Source organism: Pyrus communis, chromosome 14 (assembly GCF_963583255.1).
Source record: "Pyrus communis chromosome 14, drPyrComm1.1, whole genome shotgun sequence".
Taxonomy (NCBI): domain Eukaryota; kingdom Viridiplantae; phylum Streptophyta; class Magnoliopsida; order Rosales; family Rosaceae; genus Pyrus; species Pyrus communis.
In genome coordinates this window covers 5,438,437-5,456,166 of record NC_084816.1, presented here as the reverse complement: position 1 = coordinate 5,456,166, position 17,730 = coordinate 5,438,437, and the positions used below count along the sequence as shown (strand labels likewise).

Below are 17,730 nucleotides of genomic sequence, written 5' to 3'. Positions count from 1 at the left end.
AAGTTCGTCGCCGAGGTTGATGAACACCCACAGTCAAATGGTAGTAATCTAGTCCCTCCTCCGCCGCAGCTGCCGCCGCACCCCACACTGCCTTCGCCCCTTCGCGATCCTCCTCCTTCCACTGGTGCGCCTAGATCGCACGATTTGAGATTTGTTTTTGGGGGAAAAAGGAGAGATAGAGAGTTTGGTTAGGAAGTGGGGAAGATCGGGACCGTTGATGAAGGCTGAGGTGGGTGGGACGGTGAAGATGGAGGAAGAGAGGCGGTAGTGGGGTGGTGAAGATGGAGGAAGAGAGGCGAGGAGAGTTTGGGTGCGTTGGGGGGGGGGGAACACAGGTTGAAAAGAAGGAGTTTTGGTGCTTTTGGAATGGTGCGTTGGCACCATGTGAAATGAAGAAAAAAAATAATAATAAAAAAAGATTTTGGAATGATGTGTTGCACCATGTGAAAAGAAAAAATAAAAAAATTAATTTTTTAATAGAAAATGGTACAACGAAATTGATTAAAAATTATATTCGAAACTACATATAAAATTATTTTGTATTATTTAAAAAAATAAATATTTTATTACAAGGTTATTCAAGTGTAATGGTATGGAGATGAAAAAGACAGTTAAGTTACTATTTATGGTGGATTAAATAGTGAATAGGCTTCCTGGAAGTGCTCTCAGATCTCACTCACCTCTCTATCCCTCACGCTCTCACCCTCCCCGAGCTACCCTCACGTACCCAACTACACACACCCACACCCCGACGACGGCGCGCCATCACCATCGGGTTCGTGGTCTCTCTCCCTCACTCCTCCTCGTCTCTGCAAGCTCCGAGACACCCAGAACCCACCCAAAGACCCCGGCGCACCCGTGACCTTCAAACCCAGAATCCGGTCACCTCCGATCCTTTTCACGGCGAACTAAAGGTACCAAACTACTCCTCTCACCTCCCTCTTCATTTTTATGCCTATATCGGACCCTAGGGTTGTTGTTCATCATCGGCCGGAGCTGGGAAAGCTCCGGCGTCCCTTGTTTCCCGTCGAGACCAGGCCGTTGGGCCGGCTCGTCCTGACCCAGCAACACCAAGGCCTTCGGGCCGTTCGAAGAACTCGGGCCTTAGGCCGTTTGAAAACCCAGCCCAACCCTTTAATTAAATTGTTTTGTTTAATTTAGTTTAGTGAACTAAAGGCCCTTGGGCCCTTCCTGTTAGGGCCTTAGGCCCGTTGACCCTAACCCAAAACCCTAGTGAGCCCAGGCCGGCGGACCTTAGAACCCAGCCCAACGGCTAGGCCCAGACCCATTGGATCCAACCCAAACCCTTTGACCTGACCCGGGTTGACTGACCCGGTTTGACTCGGATCCGTGACCCGTTGACTTTGCAGTCTGACCGTTGACTTTTGGGTTTCGACCAGAACCCTCCTAGGCTATTTCCAACGTCCTGACTCGTATATGTGTTAATAAATTAATTACTATAGTTGTTTCAGCTAGAGGAGATAATTATTCCGAGGAGTTACGAGGTAAAGCAAGACTAAGAGACTACGATCTGACTACATATTAGTGAGTGAACATTTGTTTTTATATAAAGGTTTTATAGTTTTCACAAATGCTTTTGAATTAAGATTGTGCCTATCATGTCATGTTTTATTTCATTTTAAAAATGCTATTATATTGTTGAGATTTATATATTGTCATGGCATGTATATGTACGTTTTAACTACTCATCACTTACCTTTTGGTTACGTCACCTTCGGGTGTCGGCCAACATGCCTTGATTTCTGTTGGGATGTGTCAGTAAAAGTTGTTTGCAATACTTTAAAATGAAAAAGAAAAATATATAGATCATGTGAATCTTGATAATAAATTGGGCACTTATCAATAATAGAAATTAATGATATATTATATATAAGGATGGAATAAAGTGAAAAGAGAAGGGAATAATAGTTATGTCCTAACTAGCTTAAACTGCATGCTTTATTGACCTATGCATAATTATTATAAATACTAGTATATGCTCATACACAGTGCGTGAAATATTTTACTTTTATTTTTAAAATTGAAGGAGAGAAGAAAGAACTTGAGGGTGGGGAGAGATGTTTATTTATTGATTTTATTTTTTTAATTAGAGATGATAAAATCACCTATAGTTGAGGCGTAAACAAAAAACATTAATTTGTTTTGTGAAATTACGTTGGTGTTCTTAATTTTTTTTTTGTGATAGAAGATAAAAATGTCTTTTCACCCTATATTAGTTGTCAAAAAAAATTTCATTAACATGTAATTTAGATTTTATGGGTAAAATTATATTTTATCCCCTTAAATTTGAGTGTAATCGTAATATTAGCCCAATTGACAATATGTGCTCACCATCTTGATAGTAATAGCTCCGTAACTTACACGCCAATCTGGTTTGGCAATATGAGCCCGACTGATAGTAACTGCGAACCACACCTTTGCATTAATATATACATAACCAGACTTCTATTCAGACAATTGGGCTTTATCTCTCTTATGGGTTTTCAGCCGGTTAGTTTTTTTAATATAGAGTTGGTCAAATCTTTACTTATTTATTAAGCAATATGGAATATGCTTGGGCATAGTAGATTTGGTTTAGCCTCCAATCTATTTGGTAAAATCCATAACTTAATAGACCCTATGCTCCCAGGTTTGGCCCAGACTCGCAATCTTTCCATACCAGATATCTTGTTTGATTACAATTTCATTAATTAAGGTTTTTTTTCTTTATGTAAAAATTAAAAATGAAATTGTTATCATACGAATCCTCAATTTTCCGGTTTAAAATTTGGAAAAGCAAATCGAGGTTTTACTTTCAAGACGTACTCGATATATTGGGAATATTTTTGTCTCATATATGGTATGAATTCTGCAGACTAGATTTTTTATTTTTTTTACTGGTTGTATTACGAAATTGCTTACTTTAACAAGTTGTACCGTCTCCTGCAGATTGCTTGTGAAATTAATCTCATTATTCCATTGAGAACCACATCTCCAATGGCGGGGGCAATTGTGGAAGCGGTTGTCAATAAAGTAGTATATGATTTATTTTTAAGTTTTGAAGACACCACCAAGTCTTTTGTAGATGCTCTATATACAGAGTTTAAGAAGCAGAACATAAAAGCTTTCAGCAATCATGTTCAAAGCTATGCGTGCGAGATAGAACTCCTGACTGCAATTCAGAATTCGAGGACTGCAGTTACTGTTCTGGGAAATAATTATTCATCTTCGCCACGGTGTTTGGATGAGCTTGTAAATATTCTTGAATACCATGGGGAAAAAAAAACGGTGCTACCAATTTTCTATGATGTCGATCCGTCTGATGTACGAAATCAAACAGGGAGTTTTGGTGAAGCCTTTGCTAGACACAAAGAAACATACAAGGACGACCCGGACAAGGTTAAAAGGTGGAGAGCTGCTTTAACCCAAGTAGCAAGCCTCTCTGGGTGGGATTCAAGGGGCCGGTATGCATATCTATTTTACTCACTCTTTTCTTCTGCTAAATGATATATGTTTGCAACACCAAATTGATAACTGTATATTCCATTGACTATAGAATTTCCAAGGAATTTATTAGAGGATGGCATTTTCTGATGAAATGAAAATTGGATTCATGTAACAAGAGAAATGTTTTCCATTCCTTAGCCGGAAAGATGTGTTTTTAAAAAAAATATGAAATCTTATCAGATCTTTTCACAAACTTAATTGAGTTCAAATAACATGCATATGGAACAAAATTTTGATTTGTTAAATATTACTGATTTTACAATATGAAATATGAAAAAATAACAACCTAAATCTTCAATTTTCCAAGGATGAATCGAAAAAGAAATCTTTATTGGTTCTACCTCCTATTTTTTATGAAGAGAATAAATGAGATAAAATATAACTAAGGTATAACTTTTTAATCAGAGGTTGAATCGATCATCAGAAGAAGAATTATGCTAAAAATTAGTGAGTAAAAATTCAAAATTTATGCAGTAGCTAGATTAAATCACAATCATCTAATGGCAACTAATACGGTGGTGATGATGGGAAAAAATCACTCATTGATCAAAGTTATTGTAGGAGAAGTTGCAAAAAAAAGAGATAGTGAGAGAGGATGGAAAAGTGTGTTATGCTATTTGGACTTCATTTGCTGGCCACCCAACAACGTGATTAACAGTCTCTTTCTTTGTTGTAGGCGCGAATCAGAGCTCATTCAAGATATTGTTGATGACATATGGAGGAAATTGCACCCTAAGTTTCCTTCTACGGTCCCCTCTTCTTCGATACTGGCTGAAACCTCAACACCTTATTCTCCTCATTTTTCTTCTCAAAGATGGAAGTATGATGTGTTTATGTCTTTTAGAGGCAGAGACACCCGCTTGAATATTGTGGATCACATGTACTATTCATTGGAGCAGAAAGGAATTACCACCTTTAGAGATGACAAAGGGCTTGAAACAGGACTACCTATTTCCTCAGGACTTGTAAAAGCAATTGAAAAATCACAGATTTCCCTCGTCACTCTTTCACCAGACTTTGCTTCTTCAACTTGGTGCCTGGATGAGCTTGTGAAGATTCTTGAATGCACAGAAACATCTAACTTGCAGAGGATTCTTGAGGCCTTTACAGAACATGAAGAAGCATCGTCAGACATGGTCGGTGTCAAGTGTAACACAAGGGATAGGTAATTTTCCTCCATATTGATTTTGAATGTTCTATTTTTATAAGTCGTCAATTTCTATAATTTGTCATGATTGATTTTTGAAAGAACGAGCATAAACTATTAAACTACTTTGTTTACTATTAGTTATTTTTATCCCTAATTGTTTAATTTCATCTTCAGGAAAATAAGTAAAATCAGAATTTCGGTTCACTATGGTGGAAAGTGGGTTAATACTGCATACATTGGTGGTAATGCGACAGAGATAGTGGTGTCAAAGGACATTACTTGTGAGGAGCTTCTAGATAGAGTGTATCGTATCGTCGGGATAGATCCAGATGAGTATGAGATCATAATGAAGACTACAGATGAATCAGAATTGCCTGCTCAACCAGTACAGATAGCCGATGATGAGGACTTGGCATTTTTCATAGAACGAAGTCTATGTTTGGATAAGAGGTCGAAGATGAATATTCTTAAACCCCGAGTATCTTCTTCTAGAACTAGAAGGTAAACTTTTTTGCTCTTTTGTCAATTTGAAATGGTTGGATATTTTCTTCTGGTTTATTGCTCATCATCCTCATCTTCCAAGGTGACTGATGATGATCATGATCGACGATGAAAATGAAAGTCCCTTGTTTTCCATTAAATATAGTCCAAAATTAGGTTGGAATTTGTCAAAAACGACACAAACTACATCGCATAAATCACAAGGTTGCTTACCTGACGTTTGAGTAGATAGCCGGAATCCTCCAAAAGCATCATCATATATAGCACTAGATTTAGGGTTGGTTTGGTATTGATGTGCTTTGAAAAAAAGCTGCTTCTGCTGTGCTGTGAGAATAAGCAGCTGTGAAATAAAGCAGCAGAGTGTTTGGTAAACTTTTTTGTAAAAGTGCTTTTGAAAAGAAAAAAAAAAGCAGTATTAGAGTGTTTGGTAAACTTTTATGTAAAACAAATGTGAAAAAAAGCCAGTTTTTCAAAGCTAGGTTTTGCAGCTTCTTGTTTTTGGCTTTTTTTCATCCAAAACTGTGAAAAAAAGCTGAAACTAAGTGTTTACCAAACACAAAAACAGCTCCCAGCTTTTTTTGATAGCAGCTTTTTTCAGAATCACCTCAGTACCAAACCAGGTCTTAGAGGGAAGAAAGAAAAAGTTTAGAGGAAGAGTTTTGAAAGAAGGATTAAATTGGAAGGTAATAAAATACCCAAAATTGAGAGAGGAGGCAGAAGGATTAAATTTAAGTCATCACAAGGGACTAGGCAAGAACAAGAGAGAGAGAGGAGGAAGAAGGATCATCCTCCCCCTACGGCTAGGGCTTATTTTATCAATCGTTCTACGTTTAGTCTAAATTCTGGTTCATTTAATCAGTTTATATCTACTTTCTTGCTGACTAATGTTTTCCATGTATCTTCAGGAAAATGAATAAGCTTAGACTTTTGGTTAACTATGATGGGAAGTGGAGCAATTCCACATACATTGGTGGTAAAACGAAAGGAATTATGGTTTCAGACAGCATTATATATGAAGAACTTGTGCAGAGACTGTATTGTATTCTTGGGGTAGATCCCAGTGAATACAAGATCATAATAACGACAGCATATGCATCAAAACTACCAACCCAACCGGTGGAGCTAAGTGATGATGATGACCTGAGATTTTTTATTGACGAGAGTCTGTCATTGGACGAGGGCTCGAAAATTCCTTTGTGCATCACTCTCCGACGACGGTTTTATCGTTGGCGTCATTTTTCATCTTCGTTTGTTCTTGTGCTTTCCTTTCTGTTGCTTGTCTTTGTGACTGTCTCCTACAATGCCTTTCTGAGTAACCGAGCCCTAGATTGCAAGCTATGAAAAAAAATTAGTTCATTGCTATTGTACTGGTCACTGTTGTTGAACAGAATAATGTAGACCTATATGGTTTTCTATTTCAAATTAGTTTCCAATTCCTGCAAATTATTTTCTTGCACTGAGCAATTTTATTTTTCACGCACTTAACGTGCATTTAAATTTCTCGCAATTCATTTTGCAGAGTATTGTAACGTATTACTTATCAGTTCGACCATTTGGCTAGTTCGTTTGAGTTGATGCCATGCACCTCCCCATACATTCCATCTCACCATATGATTTACCAAATTCACTTCCACCCATTCATTCACTCATCGTGTCTACACAAATAATAACCATCTCAACGTCCATCTAATGCAAATTCAAAAGTCCTTGTAACAAGCTATGGAGAACCTACGGACGAGACGGGTTCCTTCCTTGGCCCACAATCACATTTGAAAGAAGTTAAAACAAAGCGCAAAGTAAAATCACCAACTTCTCTTTACTCGCTTAGCCTTAAACTGCGAGTTGGCATGCCAGCTACACAAACTAGAAGGGCTAAGAGATCTTGAAATCCTCGACCCGATTGCCACATGGCCAAGACCAATTTTGAGACAAGAGGAATCCAACCAATGAAAAAGAAAAGAAACTAATTACAATAAGATTTTGCCACTTAGGTCTAGTAGTATTTTTATTTCATTTATAAATGAAAGGTTTTAGATTCAAATTTTGTGGATTAATGTGAATATACCATTTGTAGCAAAATAAATAAATTACAATAAGAATTACATTAAACCCTTATTTTTCATAAGAAGGTTTCTACCTGCGATGTAAAGCCCTACGCCAAAACCCCTGCGCCTAACCCCTCTCCAAAACAAGGAGAAGCCATAATTTCTCATTTCCCAAACAAACCCTTCATCAATCCCACACTCACCGACCAACTCATCCCCTTCATCACACCTCCAATGGCGACTCGCGCATTTTCGCGATCAAAGTCATCATTTTTCTCCTCAATACTCATTCAAAACCTAAAAACAACACCAATCAAAACGACCCTATTGCTTCTAAACTCTCCAATTCCAGAGCTCGAAATCAAATCATGGAGACCCATTTTTGGGTTCAAGCTGTATCACGACGGGAGGCCCAGAGGACCGCTCTGGAGGGGCAAGAAGCTGATTGGCAAAGAAGCGCTTTTCGTAATCTCGGGTTTGAAACGGTTCAAGGACGACGAAGAGAAGCTTGGGAAGTTTGTCAAGACCCACGTTTTGAGGCTTCTGAAGATGGATATGATTGCTGTGCTCACGGAGCTCGAGCGCCAGGAAGAAGTTGCTTTGGCAATTAAGGTATCGAATTTCTGTGATTAAATTTTGAGATTTTTTTTTTTTTGGCATTTAATCTTCTGGGTTGTTGTGAAATTTGTACTCGCGGTGTTGAATTTGTGCTGTGTGAATCCACTTATCTGTTGCTAGTTTATGATTGTTGCCAAAAAGGGGATCAGTGGGTTGCACGCAATGTGTTTGATTGAATGCCTGGCTCTATGTGCGCTCTTGGGCACCTTCAAATATGCTTTGTCAGTATGTTTAATAGTATTAGAAGAAAATGCATAGCTTTCGTGTAAGTATTTCTGGGTATTCCTGTGTTCATAAAGCGTGAACAGAGCGACATGGTTTTCGTGGCCAAATCCATCTTTGACTCAAAACGGGCATTTTTTCACTTGTAGTTATAGGTGCTATAATAGCTTTCTGGATTTTGAAATAGCTAGTAATGGTGATATGCCGAAAAATTTCTCTAGAGTCCAGACGACCATATTAACATTCACTGCCATATTTCCCGTTTGAATTTGCGAAAAACAAGACTAATTTGATTTTGAATTGCTGATTTATTATTTCCTTCAAGAAGTTAGGTTGAAACCCAACTCTTCAAATACACAATGGTGTTTTCAAATTTAATTGTTGTCTGTGTTAAATGCAAAACCACAATGCAGGTATGCTGTGGTTTTTCAGACTTGTTTATCAGAATACCCAAGAGGAAAATTGGATTTAGACCGTTATTTGAAATGAAATTCCTTCTGGACTGCACCATCTTTATTTCTGTTTAAATGCATATGCAATGAACATATGTGTTTGTTTATTGGAGTTACAAGCGACTCGGTGAATTTTCAGGTATTTAACGTGATTCGAAGGCAAGACTGGTACAAACCGGATGTCTATCTGTACAAGGACTTGATTATTGCATTGGCAAGATCTAAGAAAATGGAGGATGTTATGCTACTGTGGGACAGCTTGAAAAAGGAGGATCTATTTCCTGATTCTCAAACATATACAGAAGTTATCAGGGGTTTTTTGAACTCTGGTTGTCCAGCAGATGCGATGAACATATATGAGGACATGAAGCAGTCTCCAGATCCACCGGAGGAGCTGCCATTCCGGATTTTGTTGAAGGGACTTCTGCCACATCCCCTCTTGAGAAACAGAGTCAAGCAAGACTTTGAGGAGCTGTTTCCCGAACAGCATGTGTACGATCCCCCAGAAGAGATATTTGGCATGCGCGGCTGAGGTCTGCATTCTATGCTTTGCTCCTACTTCTATCTGTTGTAGAATTAGCACGCGCTTCTCACCACACAGATGTTATATTGATTTCATCGTCCCAATTAAAATTTATTTGGTTTCAGGGCTTGAATTTTTCTTTCTCTTCATTGGGGGGGGGGTCGTTGTATCCCAACCTATTATAGGATGATGGATTGCCTGGTAAAACCTTTAGGTGGTTTATCCCATAAAATGACATGTAAAATTGTTCCTTCTTTTTAAAGTATCGAAGATCGGAGTTCTTGGAACGGAACTTTTCATATTTTGTAAATGTTCTTGGAGGCGTGTGAATTTTTGACCTGTCTGTGTTGACATAGATGAGCATGTATATGATTGATTGTTGTTTTTGCACCCTTTGTATCTTGGCACTGCTAATCTCCGAAATTAAGAGGCTGCAGTAATACTTGGAAGCAATGACTTGGTTTTGGGTCGGGTTTAAACTGGATTGGGCCTCACTGAATTCAAAGTGGGCTTTCTATGGTAATGTAATTGTCTAGTAAGAGCTCTTTGCTAAGAAAAACATTGATTTACAATTTTTCGAAGATTGTTACTTTCTCATTTGAACATTCTCATTTCACTTTTTTGCCTCTCCTTCTCATCTGGCTCTCCTTTTCATCCTACAATGTTGTATGATGATCACCATTATTTTCGAAGTCCCCCTTTAAAGGTCAACTTTGGTAGAAATCAATCAAATCCTAAATCGTTTAGTCATCTAATGATATAGATTATTGTTATTTAGTTGAACACTTAAATTTTAACAAAGTTAAATGAACAATTAATGATATTTTATTTGGTTGATTTTCAGTAAAGTTGATATTAAAGGTTGAACTAGAAAGGAGACGATTCCCATCATTGTGCAACATTGCACGATCAGAAGGGGAACCGAAAAAGATGGAATACAAAAGTTCCCCAAGTCTTATTCCTCAAAAACCAAGAATGACCCATCACATTTTATTTGACCCATCACATTTTGATGTTAATGCTAAAGAGATTATATCAAAGTAGGACTCTCTATGGACTTTCCACCACTTCACAGTTTAATGTTAATTCTCGTACCAACAATATAAACATTATAACAAAAACATGAGATGATAGAGAAAATTTATGGAGAGTCTCACTTTTAAAAGAATCTCCTTAGTGTTTCTTGTCATGCCAATCCTAATCCTAGGTGAATTCCAACTGTCTTTGATTCTTTTATTGCAAGTGGACATTCGAATGAGAATAATTCATATTTCTAACCCTTCTATTCAAAGTAAAGTGACAATGCTACTTTTATTTTGCACTTTTACTCATTTACTTTAAATTGTTATTGTATACTTAGTGGGAGGTTAATATTAATATATGATGACTTTGTGTTGGCTTTATAGTAGTAAAGATAAAGATTATCAGTTGGGATTAGTGTCTCTTCACTAAGGTTTTTTCAAAGTGAGACTATTTATGGACTCTTTATTATCTCACAGTATAACATCAATTCTCGTGCTAATATTATAAAACATTGTGCTAAAAACATGAGGTGACACCGAGTTTTCCTTGGTTGAGAAATGCTAAGGAGGCTTTCTCAAAGTGAGATTCTCTATGAACTCTCTGCCATCATCAATGATCAAAAGATCGAGAATTTTTGCTAAAGAAAGAGAAATGCTAAGGAGACTCTCTCAAAAGTAGGACTCTACATAGACTATGTCACATCATGTTTTTTGCACAATTCTCATGTCAACATTATAAAATATTGTACAGAAAACATGATGTGATGGAGAATTTTTGAAGAGTTCCACCTTAAAAGAGATTTTCCTAGCATCCAACCGACCTATATTAAGCAAAAGTGACACATCAAGATTTAAACTTAATCATCAAAACCTGTTCAAATTCATATTATTTCAAACCAATAATGGTACCAACTTTGTCGTAAGCATCCCACTTAGTACAAGAAGTCCCACGCCAAACCAAACCCATATCCAAACAAAATTGCATATATAATACGGGTTCACACAATCTGCTTTTTTTCTAGGTCATGGCATCTCATCGTTCTGGAATATCTTGCCTGTGTAGTACGAATAGAGTAATATGATTTCCCACATCCTCACGAACTTGAGATGGAAGCATGTGTGGAGGTTGGACGCAGCGAGTGGATAGCCTGTTTTGATGTTATAGTCCTCAAGAACTTTTAAATATCTATTGCAAGACTTTCGTTTTTATTGTGAAATACTCTAGGCAAAATCACGTAATAACTATGAAATCTAGAATGAACAACTAAATATACTGTCAACATTTTATTTGAAGATTTTCTACATGTGAATAAGCTATATATGGTCCTACATAACACTTGCGGGTTGGTGGCTTGATATGAATAGGTAAGAGAATGGTGGACCATGCACTACTTGAAGCATATCCAACAAAGCAAAGCTTATCTAGTTATCCACTTTGTGGGATCAGAAGCATCTGGATTCATTTCTCCTATCCCTCACTTGAAGTCTTCAACTTATATATCCCACAAAATATAATCACACAACGGGGGCCATTGGGGGAGATGAAATAAAAATCGAGTCTAGACATCGAGTCTCAATACCAATTAGATATTTCACAGTTCGTATGAGGGTTGAAAATTCCGATCATATTTTAATTAATCTGATCTAAATTAAGAAAAAGAAAATGCGGTGTAGGCTCATTTTCTAGCTCACTATCTCTCTCTTAATCATTCAAATCTTTCTAGTTTTTGGTTAATCTTCTCCACTCGTGACATCGAGGAAAACTTGGGTGCCCAACAAGTCTAACCATATGGTGTCTTTATAAAAATTTCTTTCTCCATGGGAGGAGGGATTTAAACATAGGTGTCGAGCAGATTTACACTGCCTTAGCTAAATAAGTTGTGGCACATCTACTATGAGTAGGTGGTACAGATACGTTAATGAGTTAGCATTAGGACGAGGCAAAAGCTTTCGATCGTCTCCAAATGTAGTCCTACGATTTGCAACCGTTCTACATATTATCCATTCTGAAAAAATGTGGCACTACGGGATACGTCCACTTGGCAAGACGAGTGGAGCCCACGTGGCACTTATCCGTTACGTTTGTGTGGGGAGAAAGATGATCATAGTGAGGAAAACAATAGGGCAAGTTCCAAATCTTTTGTGATGAAAAGAGAAACAAATCTTTGGTTGCATGGAAACGGAAAGAGGATTGCTTTTTCTTAGGGTGATGATGGGACATGGGCGGCACTACCTGCAGTGCCGTCTTTCGTAGAACAAGTGCCAATATAAATTTTGGGTTTTGGATACTGGGTGGCATCATCTTCATCACGTGCTCTCTCTCTTCTTTCTTCATTCCTCTGCAAATCTGATCTGCTTTTTTCTTTAACTGGGTTTTTCTCTTGGAAGCTGCTTTTTTGCAGAGTGCTTTTTTCTGGAGTTGGGTTTTTTTGGTTGACTTAGAGAGAGAAAGGAAGTAAGAAATGGAGAGTAACAATAAGAATCAAGGCAATTCAGGTTCCTCATTGACTGATCTTTTTGGTGCCAAGGACAAGGAGTCTCCCCACAAGTCTTCTACTGGGATTTTTGCTTCCATTTTCCCACCTCCATCACAGGTACATATGATTCTTCTACTGCCTTCATATATTTATGCTCTCTACTTTTTGCGTAAGGTTGATTTAAATGTTTTTTTTTTTTTATTATTTTGATTTGGAGTGATATTCCAATCTAATTTAATATAAACTACTGAGAGGGACATTCGAACTTAAGTGCAGAAGAAGAGCACGCTGGTCCAGCCAACTTAACAACAAAGTTGATTTAACATTAGAAATTGGGAAAGGATGGATTTTGGTTACCAGGGATTTTCTTTATTGGGTGCATGCATATGCTTTGTTATTATAAATTTTTATAAATTTCTTGACTTTATAATAGTGAACTGAAAATTGCTTAGCAAGGAAAAGTAAAATTTGGCAGAGAAATACCAAAAGTGGGAAAGAAAAAGTTTTATGGTTTTTTTACGCAAGACATTGATTTGGGATCACAGCATATTTGGTGGTTAAGTTTTTCCAAAATGGGTGAGAGCTGACAACCCAAAACAAAAAGCACTTTTTTCCTCATAGTACTCATAGCTCTTTTGTATAGCATTATTCTCTAGTTCAGTGGACGGAAAAACGGGGGTGATTGTTAATGGAGGTGTACAACTGGCCGTCTTTAAGCGGACTGATCTTTTGAAGGATGCAGGTCAGCGAGAGATTTTTCAGTGTGATCGGTACATGAGATGGTACATCACGTGTTATTATACAAATGATGGAATATGTGTGTTAAAATGTTAATAACCTAAAAAGTAAAATTTTTCACCACTTACATAAAAATACGTAGTGTATCACCCGTATTCCTGTCATAATTAAAAATTTCTCCATGCCGGCAAAAGACCAGCTCGGTCCGGCCCATTGTACACCTTTGCTTGTTAGTGTTCTGTCAAGTGAAAGTCTCCTTGGTCGTTAAGATACACTGACTAAATCTTCTATTGGATATATATATGCTCGTGTATGACTTTTTACCTAATTTTAAGGTTGTTGGGAGGAACTCTTCAAGCTCTGAGCTGACAGAATATTGGCAGAAGCAGTCGTCCTTGGGAAATCATGCATGGAACTCCAAGCAAGGTACTGCAGGGTTGTATTATGCTGATTTTAGTTTCTTTATTTTTGTGTTCATACTTTTTTGAAAGCGAACCTAGCGTTGATTTTGTACCATGTCTAAAGTTTCCGACTAACAAACTTTTAAATGGAATAACTTATGCTTAATTAATCTCATTTCTCGTATCTCACTTTTTCTGTGGTAAGTGGCATATGACTATTTAATGTGGAATTTCTCGTAAATCTTGTTGAATGTATATAGATTACAGTATGTTTATTTTGCAATGCTCTACAACCTCTTGATGTTGGATATTGAACTTTGTTTTTAAAGCTTATTGCCTCGGCCTTTGCATTTTTCTCGAAATATATAGCTATAAGTGGCGAAGGTGCACACTATAGCTTACCCAACAAGGACCGGAGTTCAGTTCTTCAGGAAGAAAGAGCAGAACCATGCCATCTAAGTTCATCTATTTACTATGGTGGGCAAGAGGTGTATTCCCAGTCCCCAAGTACCCATGCCTCTGGATCCTATCCTATAGTGAGTCTTGATAAGTTGACAATCACATAATATATAGACATATACCGACGTTATCAGCATGATTAACGGATTAGAGGATATGAGAAACTGATTCTGTTTGTTATTTGTGACTGAATTAGTTCAAGAAAGATGGGGGAGAAGATGATCCAAATGGAATCAACTCGAACAGTGCTGCCCGAGGAAATTGGTGGCAAGGTACTGATATTGGAGATGAAATTAGTAGTATTAATAATTTGATCTACGTTGTAGAGTAGATCAGTGTCTGGACTTCTGACTTGCGGTTCTGCAGGTTCGCTCTATTATTAGGACCTTGCCTTCCCTGGCCGTAGGAATTCTCATCTATTTTTCTAGGTATGTTCATTCACTCTTAGATCCTTTTTCTCGAAATAGATTCTCTTATTGTTTCAACACTTTAATTAAATCAAAAGTCTTTTAGCATTGCGTTTCTCTTTCATATGATAAATAATCGCAATCTCTATTTTCCTCTTGCCAATTTATACGAATTCACGAAGCCTGGCATAATGTGAAGATATCACGCGAGACACGTAAGTAGCTGATGTAATAAGATCTTATCTATTTCCATTTTGCAGGAATTCACTAGGCCTGGGTTTTTAAGTATGAAAGCGTAATATAAATAAGCGGCTGAGGTGCGCATTGGTTGCGAAAGATGCTGGACATGAAGTGCAAACTTTTATGTCGGTATGGCAACTGTTTCATTCGACTTTTTATCAAGATGATGGTTCTCCGCTGGATTTTGTTTCAGTGTGTAGTTTTGGAAGTTCTTTTTCTTTCTTTTTTCTGTTAAATTAAAGCCTGTGGATGACTCACAGGTGAAGGATATGAGCCTCTTGCTCTTTCATTGTGAACATAGATACGCTTGAAGTGAGTACGGTTTCTTATGAAATGTGTTTTAAGATTATGATACATCTATGGTTTCCTGAAGAGTAAATGCATCTCCATTCCATTAAAAGTGTTCATAGTTGCCGGTCAAGCAAAATTGAACCTTGTTCGTTCTTAATATTTAGACGATACATGGAATTTTAGCAGAGAACAAATTGTCATAAGAAACTTGGCTAATCAGCCAATTTAATGTATATAAAAATTGTTAAAGACACAGCTCTAGTCCATAGTTGGCTTCTCAACCACAACAAGATACAGCTTCAACCCTATCTCGCCTAGTCCAGAGTTGGATTCTCAACCACAACAAGACACAGCTCCAATCCTATCTCGCCTTTTATCCTTATGCCGATTCTTTGTTAGAAAAGTTTGCTTCTGACGCTGAAAATCCGGTGACAAGATGGTGCCACGATCAGTCTCAGGGACTAGAGATTATATTGACAATAGTTCTCCCCACTTTTCTCATCATCGGATATGCAGAGGAAAAGCCTTTCGTAAGCAGCCGCCATTTTCGTAGCAGTGAACAATTGCAAGCCTCTCTGCCTTGCTGCCTGGCCTTTCTGCTTCAAATCTCCTCTGCCATCACTCCAAACTCTATAGAGGATCTTCTTTAGTGAAGCTATTGTTGGCGAAAATGTATATCCCACTTCTGTACCAACAACCACAGAGCCAGTAATGCTGGCAAGCCTCGTTGCCATTACAGGCTTCCCGGAGAGCATTGCCTCCAATAACGTATGATCCAATCCCTGAGCGCGAAGAGTCGGGTTCACGAAAATATCAATTGCGTTGTAGAACTCAGCAAGTTGAGCTTGTTCCAGTGGCCCCAAAACTAGTATATTTTCTCCGAGATCTCTGTACCTTGCACCCCAAGGACCATTTCCAGCAACCAGAACAACAACAGTTTGCCTAAATGCATCATTTTCCTGGAGCATTTGCTTCAATGCCTCGAACATCAGCGGATGCCCTTTATCCCTCACCAACCTCCCAGCCATTCCCAGAACTAAAATCTTAGATTCCAGCACCCCAAACTTTCTCTTAAAATCCTCCCCCTTGGCAATGTCTGGCCTGAAAATCTCCTCATCAACGCCGTTAAGTATAATGTGAACACGATCATCAGGGATCATGTAAATCCTCTTGAGTACATCTCCGACATGGTCACTGGTAGCAACGTGGTGAGCATAACTGGGGAAAAACCTCACCTCTTCAACAACCTTCATAATTCTTTCAGTCAATGCATACCCTTGTGGTTCTTCGTGGCTCCGCAAAAGCTCTTGTATGATGTCCGAATGTATAGTTTCATATGCAATCCCATGCCAAGAAACAGCCAGATTTGTCTGGTTACGCGATCGAGTGTGCAGGAGGCCAACGCTTTCCGTGTGGATCACATCAAAAGGCTTTCCTGTTGAGTTTTGAGTTTGAAACATCTTCCAAACCACAGCTTGGTCCAGATAACCAGCAGCTGTTGGTTTCGAGAGGTGAAAATACAAATTTCTTGTCGCGTACCTTGGAAAGGAGGAATTCGAAGAAGGAGAAGCGGTAAAGATGTGAAGCTCATGACCTCTTTTGGCAAGGGCAAGGTGGAGGGTCAAGGCGTGCCGTTCCAGCCCTCCTGCTTGAGATTTATGAGGCCATTTCTTGACAAACAGAGCGATTTTAAGAAGCTTCGGAGGCGGGTTTGAGGAAAAAGCAAGCTGGTTCCATGCTGAAGGGAATGCAAGTAGGTCGTTGATTTGGTTTCGGTTGAGCTCCATTTTTGGGTATAGAGAGTAGCATGGACTATGGTAACTGTACCAGTAAATGAATGAGAATAATGAACAGACACAAAACAGCGAAACGATGCCGCAAAGACCACGAAAATTGAGCAGAGTAACTGAATCCTTTGCCATGGAAGAAGTATGCAAGAAAAACAACTATACCAAAATTTGGAAAAGTGACGAAATGAACAACTATACCAAAATTTGGAGAAGTGACGAAATGAGACGTTTTTCCTCTGTTTCTGATTCAAATGGTATTTGCACAGGGGCATCCACAAAGCTTCAAGTTCAAGAGAAGCAGTTTCTATAAAAATTGCCAATCTCGATAGATTGTTTATGAAGAATTAACGAACCTTGTAAAACAAGCAACATCCATTGACTTCATAAATTAATATTATTAGCCTACTTATCCAAATTTTAATCCTTAGTAAATTCACATAAACACCAACTTTAATGTACTTTTTACTTAACATTAGTCTACACAATGCGATGGTACTGACGCGTTGAGAAAACTTCATTTTTACCCAATCTTGGTTGCTTGTTTTAGTGTTTAAAATCGTCATTTAAAGCTTAAACTTAGAGCTCTATTCCCGAATTGAATCTGTTTGGTACTTAAAACCTAAAACCAAAAATTTAAAAGGCGATTCTATACCCTTGATAATCAAACCTAAACTCACAATTTTAAGCTTAGAATTAGGATTCTAAGCTCAAATTGGTTCACAACTTCATACTTAGAACCCAAAATTGAAACTCTAAAGGAAGATACTACACCCTAAATAATCACATGTATCAATCTATTGGTTAATGTAATTGATCACAACTGAGATTTTTTCAAAATGATGTTCTGCATACTAAATTTATGTACATGCAATTTATAAATATGATTA

At 38.0% G+C, this 17,730-nt stretch overlaps 4 protein-coding genes across 6 annotated transcripts; 3 read left to right on the top strand and 1 right to left on the bottom strand.

The window, feature by feature from the left end:
• The first annotated feature begins 672 nt into the window (after window positions 1-672).
• LOC137714944 (uncharacterized) lies at window positions 673-6,554 on the top strand. Its single transcript, XM_068454107.1, has 5 exons — window positions 673-914; window positions 2,950-3,464; window positions 4,184-4,672; window positions 4,832-5,158; window positions 6,064-6,554. The coding sequence occupies exons 2-5, from the start codon at window positions 2,998-3,000 to the stop codon at window positions 6,497-6,499; spliced, it is 1,719 nt and encodes a 572-aa protein (XP_068310208.1). The 5' UTR covers window positions 673-914; window positions 2,950-2,997; the 3' UTR covers window positions 6,500-6,554.
• A 698-nt stretch (window positions 6,555-7,252) lies between these two features.
• LOC137714945 (protein THYLAKOID ASSEMBLY 8-like, chloroplastic) lies at window positions 7,253-9,578 on the top strand. Of its 3 annotated transcripts, none has more exons than XM_068454109.1 (3): window positions 7,253-7,815; window positions 8,635-9,028; window positions 9,447-9,578. In XM_068454109.1, the coding sequence occupies exons 1-2, from the start codon at window positions 7,438-7,440 to the stop codon at window positions 9,025-9,027; spliced, it is 771 nt and encodes a 256-aa protein (XP_068310210.1). In that variant the 5' UTR covers window positions 7,253-7,437; the 3' UTR covers window position 9,028; window positions 9,447-9,578. The 3 variants fall into 3 exon arrangements, with proteins under 3 accessions (XP_068310210.1, XP_068310211.1, XP_068310209.1); XM_068454110.1 differs by lacking the exon at window positions 9,447-9,578 and adding an exon at window positions 9,144-9,373; XM_068454108.1 differs by lacking the exon at window positions 9,447-9,578 and having other exon boundaries at window positions 7,256-7,815; window positions 8,635-9,373.
• A 1,987-nt stretch (window positions 9,579-11,565) lies between these two features.
• On the top strand, window positions 11,566-15,244 carry LOC137714943 (uncharacterized). The gene is made up of 6 exons (XM_068454106.1): window positions 11,566-12,634; window positions 13,591-13,681; window positions 14,026-14,192; window positions 14,312-14,387; window positions 14,482-14,543; window positions 14,783-15,244. Exons 1-5 carry the CDS (start codon window positions 12,503-12,505, stop codon window positions 14,496-14,498), a joined length of 483 nt encoding a protein of 160 aa, XP_068310207.1. The 5' UTR covers window positions 11,566-12,502; the 3' UTR covers window positions 14,499-14,543; window positions 14,783-15,244.
• LOC137714252 (uncharacterized) lies at window positions 14,830-16,840 on the bottom strand. The gene has a single exon (XM_068453509.1). The coding sequence runs from the start codon at window positions 16,838-16,840 to the stop codon at window positions 15,515-15,517; it is 1,326 nt and encodes a 441-aa protein (XP_068309610.1). The 3' UTR covers window positions 14,830-15,514.
• Between the last annotated feature and the right edge of the window lie 890 nt (window positions 16,841-17,730).